Source organism: Oncorhynchus masou, chromosome 31 (genome assembly GCF_036934945.1).
Source record: "Oncorhynchus masou masou isolate Uvic2021 chromosome 31, UVic_Omas_1.1, whole genome shotgun sequence".
In the NCBI taxonomy this organism is placed as follows: domain Eukaryota; kingdom Metazoa; phylum Chordata; class Actinopteri; order Salmoniformes; family Salmonidae; genus Oncorhynchus; species Oncorhynchus masou.
The window spans coordinates 7,694,830-7,703,842 of record NC_088242.1 but is presented as its reverse complement, the minus strand read 5'-3'; the positions used below and the strand labels follow the sequence as shown (position 1 = coordinate 7,703,842).

The window sequence follows — 9,013 nt, the reverse complement described above, 5'->3', positions numbered from 1 at the left end:
CTTTGTGAGACGCGATGTGGGTGAACGAATCATCTCCACATGTCTATTTCCCACCGTGAAGCACAGAGGAGGAGGTGTGGGGGTGCTTTGCTGGTGACACTGTCTAGTGGTGGTGCTGCCTCAGATGACCTGTCTTCCACAATCACTCGACCTCAACCAAATTGAAATGGTTTGGGATGAGTCGGACCGCAGAGTGAAGGATGTGTGAACTCCTTGAAGTCTGTTGGAAAAGCATTCCAGGTGAAGCTGGTTGAGAGAATACCAAGAGTGTGCAAAGCTGTCATCAAGGCAAAGGGTGGCTATTTGAAGAATCTCAAATACAAAATATATTTTGAATTGTTTAACACGTTTTTGGTTACATGATTCCATATGTGTTATTTCGTAGTTTTGATGTCTTCACTATTATCCTACAATGTAGAAAATAGTAAAACTAAAGAAAAACCCTTGAATTTTTTTTTTTTTTTACCTTTATTTAACCAGGCAAGTCAGTTAAGAACAAATTCTTATTTTCAATGATGGCATAGGAACAGTGGGTTAACTGCCTGTTCAGGGGCAGGACAACAGATTGTCAGCTCGAGGGGTTTGAACTTGCAACCTTACGGTTACTAGTCCAACGCTCTAACCACTAGGCTGTTCTAAAACCTTTGACTGGTAGTGTAAATACTGTATTCGATTCTACTGTATTTTAGTCAATGCCACTCCGACGTTGCTCCATCTAATATTTGTATATTAATTCCATTATTTTACTTTTAGATGTGTGTATTGTTAGATACTAATGCACTGTTTGAGCTAGGAACACAAGCATTTCGCTACACCCACAATAAAATCTGCTAAATATGCATATGTGACCAATAAAATGTGATTTTATTTAATTTGGTAGTAAGTGCCAGGTGCACCGGTGTGATTGTGTCAAGAACTGCAACGCTGCTGGGTTTATCACGCTCAACAGTTTCCCGTGTGTATCAATAATGGTCCACCGACCACCAACCAACCGACATCCAGCCAACATGACACAACTGTGGGAAGCATTGGAGTCCACATGGGCCAGCATCCCTGTGGAACGCTTTAGGCACCTTGTAGAGTCCACATGGGCCAGCATCCCTGTGGAACGCTTTAGGCACCTTGTAGAGTCCACATGGGCCAGCATCCCTGTGGAACGCTTTAGGCACCTTGTAGAGTCCACATGGGCCAGCATCCCTGTGGAACGCTTTAGGCACCTTGTAGAGTCCACATGGGCCAGCATCCCTGTGGAACGCTTTAGGCACCTTGTAGAGTCCACATGGGCCAGCATCCCTGTGGAACGCTTTAGGCACCTTGTAGAGTCCACATGGGCCAGCATCCCTGTGGAACGCTTTAGGCACCTTGTAGAGTCCACATGGGCCAGCATCCCTGTGGAACGCTTTAGGCACCTTGTAGAGTCCACATGGGCCAGCATCCCTGTGGAACGCTTTAGGCACCTTGTAGAGTCCACATGGGCCAGCATCCCTGTGGAACGCTTTAGGCACCTTGTAGAGTCCACATGGGCCAGCATCCCTGTGGAACGCTTTAGGCACCTTGTAGAGTCCACATGGGCCAGCATCCCTGTGGAACGCTTTAGGCACCTTGTAGAGTCCACATGGGCCAGCATCCCTGTGGAACGCTTTAGGCACCTTGTAGAGTCCACATGGGCCAGCATCCCTGTGGAACGCTTTAGGCACCTTGTAGAGTCCACATGGGCCAGCATCCCTGTGGAACGCTTTAGGCACCTTGTAGAGTCCACATGGGCCAGCATCCCTGTGGAACGCTTTAGGCACCTTGTAGAGTCCACATGGGCCAGCATCCCTGTGGAACGCTTTAGGCACCTTGTAGAGTCCATACCCTGACAAACTAAGGCTGTTCTGAGGGCAAAATGAGGTCCAACTCAATATTAGGATGGTGTTGCTAATGTATATCCAAATGGATATTGTACAGAAATGAGTTATTCTTCTAACAGACTACTTACTCATGAAACATATTAGAATCTCATTAAACCGGAGCTCTTGTACATGTATTCTAGCAGCACAACTGGCTGTAGGTGGTAGACATCTGCCTTAACTCTTTCTTTCTATTTTTACACCTGAATGACCTGGGCTCAATAATTCTGGCATGTCTTCTGCATACCCCCAAGGTTATGTGAGCTACCAGTAGGTATGGAGAGTGGGAGTGGACACACTTTGTTTGTTTTTTGTCGGCAGCGACAAAATAGCTTTAGAGACACTGCTCGTGTCTTCTGTGTTGATATTTAAAAGAATGTCCCTTCACTGTTTTGGACACAGCCATTGTCTGAGCTCTGTTTTACCAATGATTGCGTTTGATGGCACTGCTGAATATATACAACATCCATACATATGTTTATAATGCCAATAACAGTCTGCTCTTTCAAATGAATTATAAATCCCCCAAAATGTTGCAACATATTTTATTCAACATACTGTATGTAGGTGAGGTATACTTGTTTGTTTTAGGTAGTTTGTACACTAGAAAGGGATTTGACATAGATTCATTCCCACTTGATTTGAAAATCAACTTCCTCTTTTCAAGCTTCTTCGTTGTGCACTGATACAAATATTAACTTGTGAGGTTTGGTCTGCTTTGCTGTGTTCTGATCTCTACAGAATCAGACAGGTTTTCCACGTTTTCTGTTTTCTCTTCAGCTGAAGATCTAGGTCCAGCAGCAGAGCCAGGAAGTTCCTGTTTGGGTAAATGGCTCTTTTCTGGATTACTTTATGAAGAGCACAATGGAGGGGGATGTGACAATACAACATGAGGTACGCCAACACCAAGGTAGACGATCTGCTCATACCCATAATGCAATGGACGAGAATCTTCCCTGGAGAGGAGAGAAGAGGAGAGGGGAGAATTGTTTGTTTTATATATGTAACCTTTATTTAACCAGGCGGGTCAATTAAGAACTAATTGTTATTTAGAATGACGGCCTGAGAAGTGGCGAGAAAAGATGAAAAGAGAGAAGAAGAAAGTGATGGAGAGGGATTAGTGAGAGGCCACCATGTTATTAATATCATACATGACTGCCTGCCTCAAACTGTGGCCTTTCGGTTCCCTTCAGAGATCTAAAAATAGTTTCCATAATTCATTGCCTTTGATCATTTAAGTTGCCTTTGCAGAGAGAGAGTTGCCTGTCCTCTGGTGGTGAGGCTCTCTGAGAGGATCCATGGTTAGACTTTATAAAGTTCTTTATAAAGATCTGCAAGGTAAGATTTCTTATTCTTCTTTGTGAGGATTGGAAGTAGTTACTGTATAACTAACTATTCAATGTGCTTTACAGGGACAGGCTTGGGTACTGTGGGAATGGGTTGAGGTCGGTGCTATACAGGGACAGAGTGGTGTACTCTGGGAATGAGTTGAGGTCGGTGCTATACAGGGACAGAGTGGTGTACTCTGGGAATGAGTTGAGGTCGGTGCTATACAGGGACAGAGTGGTGTACTGTGGGAATGGGTTGAGGTCGGTGCTATACAGGGACAGAGTGGGGTACTCTGGGAATGGGTTGAGGTCGGTGCTATACAGGGACAGAGTGGGGTACTCTGGGAATGGGTTGAGGTCGGTGCTATACAAGGACAGAGTGGGGTACTGTGGGAATGGGTTGAGGTCGGTGCTATACAGGGACAGAGTGGTGTACTGTGGGAATGGGTTGAGGTCGGTGCTATACAGGGACAGAGTGGTGTACTCTGGGAATGGGTTGAGGTCGGTGCTATACAGGGACAGAGTGGTGTACTCTGGGAAGGAGTTAAGGTCGGTGATACTGTATATAGGGACAGAGTGGTGTACTCTGGGAATGGGTTGAGGTCGGTGATACTGTATGTAGGGACAGAGTGGTGTACTCTGGGAATGAGTTGAGGTCGGTGATACTATATATAGGGACAGAGTGGTGTACTCTGGGAAGGAGTTAAGGTCGGTGATACTATATATATAGGGACAGAGTGGTGTACTCTGGGAAGGAGTTAAGGTCGGTGATGCTATATATAGGGACAGAGTGGTGTACTCTGGGAAGGAGTTAAGGTCGGTGATACTATATATATAGGGACAGAGTGGTGTACTCTGGGAAGGAGTTAAGGTCGGTGATACTATATATAGGGACAGAGTGGTGTACTCTGGGAAGGAGTTAAGGTCGGTGATACTATATATAGGGACAGAGTGGTGTACTCTGGGAAGGAGTTAAGGTCGGTGATGCTGTAAATAGGGACAGAGTGGTGTACTCTGGGAAGGAGTTAAGGTCGGTGATACTATATATGGGAAGGAGTTGGTCGGTGAAGGGACAGAGTGGTGTACTCTGGGAAGGAGTTAAGGTCGGTGATGCTATATATAGGGACAGAGTGGTGTACTCTGGGAAGGAGTTAAGGTCGGTGATACTATATATATAGGGACAGAGTGGTGTACTCTGGGAAGGAGTTAAGGTCGGTGATACTATATATAGGGACAGAGTGGTGTACTCTGGGAAGGAGTTAAGGTCGGTGATACTATATATATAGGGACAGAGTGGTGTACTCTGGGAAGGAGTTAAGGTCGGTGATGCTGTAAATAGGGACAGAGTGGTGTACTCTGGGAAGGAGTTAAGGTCGGTGATACTGTATATAGGGACAGAGTGGTGTACTCTGGGAAGGAGTTAAGGTCGGTGATACTATATATAGGGACAGAGTGGTGTACTCTGGGAATGGGTTGAGGTCGGTGATACTATATATAGGGACAGAGTGGTGTACTCTGGGAAGGAGTTAAGGTCGGTGATACAATATATAGGGACAGAGTGGTGTACTCTGGGAATGGGTTGAGGTCGGTGATACTGTATATAGGGACAGAGTGGTGTACTCTGGGAATGAGTTGAGGTCGGTGATACTGTATATAGGGACAGAGTGGTGTACTCTGGGAAGGAGTTAAGGTCGGTGATACTATATATATAGGGACAGAGTGGTGTACTCTGGGAAGGCGTTGAGGTTGGTGCTTTTGTAAAGACCAAATGTCAGCCTAACAGATGAAATGTGTCAACTTCAAATTATCTTTTTTTGCTGTTCAGAACTCTGCATGTAAAGATATTCTATATAAAATTACAGGGAAAATCAACAGTTGCTACATCAATTTTTGGACTTATTCTTGAAGAATATAACTTATAAATGTTTAGTTGAACTGTCGTAGCCCATCAGAACTAAAAATATAAGCTTGTTTAACACCATTGTTTGTAAACACTGGAAATGTAAACAAACAAACAGGGCCAGGCAAAACACTTTGTTATAGTTTCAACTGCTGATTGGCCCTACTTGACTTAGAATAGGAGTCTTACCATCTGGTTGTTTCAATGCTTTGTGAATGAAATCAGCTGCGGGCTTGAAGTAAACATCCAGATCAAAGTGAGTCGAGTCCTCTGCTGGAATACCATAATAAACAAAGCTGTTGCCATAAAATCTGTGGTCCCCTATGCTGCCTCGCTTGGAATGAGCAGCGTTTAAAACATGAGTGACGCCTAACTTCTGTAAGGTACTCCTGTTTTGGGCTATTGCCCTGGTAAGACAAAGAGAGAGAAGGTGGTGAGACTGAACTATTGTACATGTAGTGCAGCACTAGCTATATTAGTTTGTAAAATAGTTTAACTCGTCAGAAACTGTACCAACGATAAACAATACTTCTGTTGAATTACATTAGATGTTTGCAGTAGCCTATGATATGACCTTGGGTTATACTTGATCTGTTTACTGTGACATCGACATAGAATTGATCATAACTGCATGAGTATTTTTATCTACAAATGCTAATGAAATGAACTATAAACTAAGTGTAATGCGGTTTAGATTAATAATTATTCAAAGGAATACTTACACATTTCCTATGAATATGTTCGGCCAAACCTCATTTATCTGGGTCAACCGCAACGTGCAAGAATCCAAAATCTTTTCCAAGTCCTTCACAGATAGGTACTCTTTCCTGGGTTCTTTTTTGGTCTTCAGGGCTGCCATTATTCCAATGACAAATTCCCCTCAAATTACAAATGAATGACTAGGCTACTACTCAATGTTTTCAGTGTGTTAAAGCAGCAGTACACTCTATACTCCCACTTCAGCTGATATGTGTGAGCTGGCGTTTGTTTACCCTCACTGGGACAGTTACCCAATATGGAGCGCTCAGGCTACGCGCGTTAGTCAGGCAGAGGGCAGGATCACAAACTGGAGGCTGTGACTGTGTCCTTTCACACCACCCCGGGTGTGTGTCCGAGAATGGCACCCGATTGCCTATGACTACTTTTGATCAGAAACCTATGGGCCCTTGGGGCAGCAGCGTAGCCCAGTGGTTAGAGCATTGGACCAGCACCCAGAAGCCTGCAAGCTCAAACCCCCAAGCTGACAAGGTACAAATCTGTCATTCTGCCCCTGAACAGGCAGTTAACCCACTGTTCCTAGGCCATCATTGAAAATAAGAATTTGTTCTTAACTGACTTGCCTAGTTAAATAAAGGTCAAATAAAAAAAATTGGTCAGAAGTAAAGCAGTATACAGGGAATAGGGTGTCGTTTGGGATGCAGACAAAGACCCTTAATTCAATAAACCACAAACAGAGAGGGAGCACCCGACGGACATGTTAAAGATGTGTTTCTACAGTATACTATAGATTTAAAATCATTTTATTCGTTCACTTTCATGTCCAACCGAAATTTGACTTCCACTTGATTCCAACCTCCGAAAGACACACACATATTAGAGAGGTTGGAGCCACCACACTGGGTGCCCGTGGAGCAGTTGTTGTGGGGTTTTTAAATGGCAATGGATTTTGATACCCCCCACTCCCCACCCTCCGGTTGCAGTTTGCATCCAACCAGATTTTTCCCATAAGATCCAGAATTCGAAATGGCAACTCTGCGTTTGCTGGCTCACATCCTTATCCACTAGACTACCTGCTGCCAATCAATTTATAACATTTTTGACATGCGTTTTTCTGGATTTTTTTGGTTGTTATTCTGTCTCTCACTGTTCAAATAAACATTAAATCATTAAAATTATAGACTGATCAATCCTTTGCCAGTGGGCAAACGTACAAAATCAGCAGGGGATCAAATACTTTTTCCCCCTCACTGTACCTGCACAAGTTTGTCCACTTCAAAGTAATTCTAGAATCCAAATCCAATCCATTTGACGAATGGAAACACATCCGTTATAAAACACCAAAAAAATGACATTCGGCCATTGTCCTTAGGCCTACACTCTTGTTGCCCAAATGAGTTGGTGCGTCCTGCGGACAAATGGACCTTTTGGTAAAAAGAACAGTCAAAGACACCTGAAAGGGGCTGAAATATGGGACCGTCCCGGGTGCAATAAGTCCAAGTAACAGATTGGAATAGTTTAGAAAAATGTATGTTATTTATATTTAAGTAGCATTAGATTGATTGATTAATCAATGTACATGCAAAAACATTAATATTGAAACAAACGATTATAAAAATCAACGTGCAATAGAGTATGCTGGAAAATATAATAATGGTTAAACTCTAGTTATTAACCCCAACACTGAGGTTCTTTTACAACACTGAGTGTTAATGTAACATTTTACAGTGTTAATTTACCTATTGAATAACCATTAGAAATTATACTGAAAACAATCTACACTAGTTAACACTGGCCAATTTTCTGTGTGCTATGAAAGGGACACATCTGCAGGCTTCCGGAACCTTTCAAGAACCTTTTAGAATTAAGAAGAATTCTAAACGGAACCCCACACGTTTAACTCAAAGGTTCTTTATCAGGCAAGAGTTCTCCAAGGAACCATACGAGCTGAGGAAGAACCATTTAACAACTATGACTTTTTAAAGTGTACCTACAACATACAAATCAAATAAAAGTGTATTTGTCATATGCACAGGATACAGTGTAGTGTAATATACAGTACAATGAAACGCTTACCTGCAGGCTCTTCTGTCAAAGAATGCAACAGCTGTACATTACATTCAATAGAATACATTTAGAAAGAACACACATACAGTCTGGTATAAATGGTTCTCATGAGACATCAGCTATATTTCATTTTCTGGTGTTGTAGGATGGTAATTAGCCTAGTTGAGGCTTTAGGCCTATGTATAGTAACAAGAACAGGTGCTGTTCCTTCGCCTCAGTCTAAAATTATGATTACCTGATTGATGTCTGTTTGTGTAATTGAACTTAGACCTATGTCTTAAATCTTACATGTGTCTTGCAACTTTACATAGAGATAATGTTGGCTTCAGTGACTCACCTCATTTAAATCTATTCTACATTATGCAACCTGGACTCAGGCTTAGATGTAACAAAGTAAATGTAAATCCACCAAATGGTATGTGATATGTTACATCTCGTGTGGTATGTATTAATTTGTGGGTGTCATCAACCATTTTGTAAATGTTACAAATTACAATTAGTTTGTTACAAATTGCAATTAATTCAATATATTATGAATTGTAATTCTTACAAATAGTTACAAAATAGCAAATTCCAATTTGTTGTGGCTAACATTAGCTAGTTGGCTAACGTTAGCTAGGCTAGGGGTTAAGGTTAGGAGTAAAAAAAGTAGTAAGTAGTTGCTAATTAGCTAAAATGCTAAAGTTTTCCGTGATGAGATTCAAACACCAAATACACAACCTTTGGGTTGTCTCGACATATCTTTCTGTCTTATGTATACATACCAAAAATAACATACTGTAGCAACCCGCACAGACAGCGAGCGGTGTGTTAGGCTATTAGTGGGTTGTGTTGTACTTACCAGTGTTCTTGGATCCGACATGCCAATCAACCTGCTATCTGCCAATCACGGGCATGCCTGGAATGTTCTGATGCCGGGCATCCTGGTAGTTGGCGGAGTGGCGTGGAGGGGGTTGGGCAGGGAGAGGGAGCATTGGAAGTTAAGACCAGGTTTAGCCATTGTACTCTGTCTTATGTCTGGGTTTCACAAGAGAAGGTCACGGTTGGCTTATCTTTCATTTATTTGGCGTGGGCTACGGCCAAACAGTAGCCTGCGTAAAGTTGGGTTA

At 42.7% G+C, this 9,013-nt stretch overlaps 1 protein-coding gene across 1 annotated transcript; it reads right to left on the bottom strand.

Moving 5' to 3' along the window:
* Positions 1 to 449: 449 nt before the first annotated feature.
* Positions 450 to 6,118, bottom strand: LOC135525101 (dual specificity protein phosphatase 13A-like). Its single transcript, XM_064952853.1, has 3 exons — positions 5,843 to 6,118; positions 5,310 to 5,527; positions 450 to 2,848 (listed from the first exon to the last, which is right to left on the bottom strand). The coding sequence occupies exons 1-3, from the start codon at positions 5,977 to 5,979 to the stop codon at positions 2,628 to 2,630; spliced, it is 576 nt and encodes a 191-aa protein (XP_064808925.1). The 5' UTR covers positions 5,980 to 6,118; the 3' UTR covers positions 450 to 2,627.
* Positions 6,119 to 9,013: the final 2,895 nt, after the last annotated feature.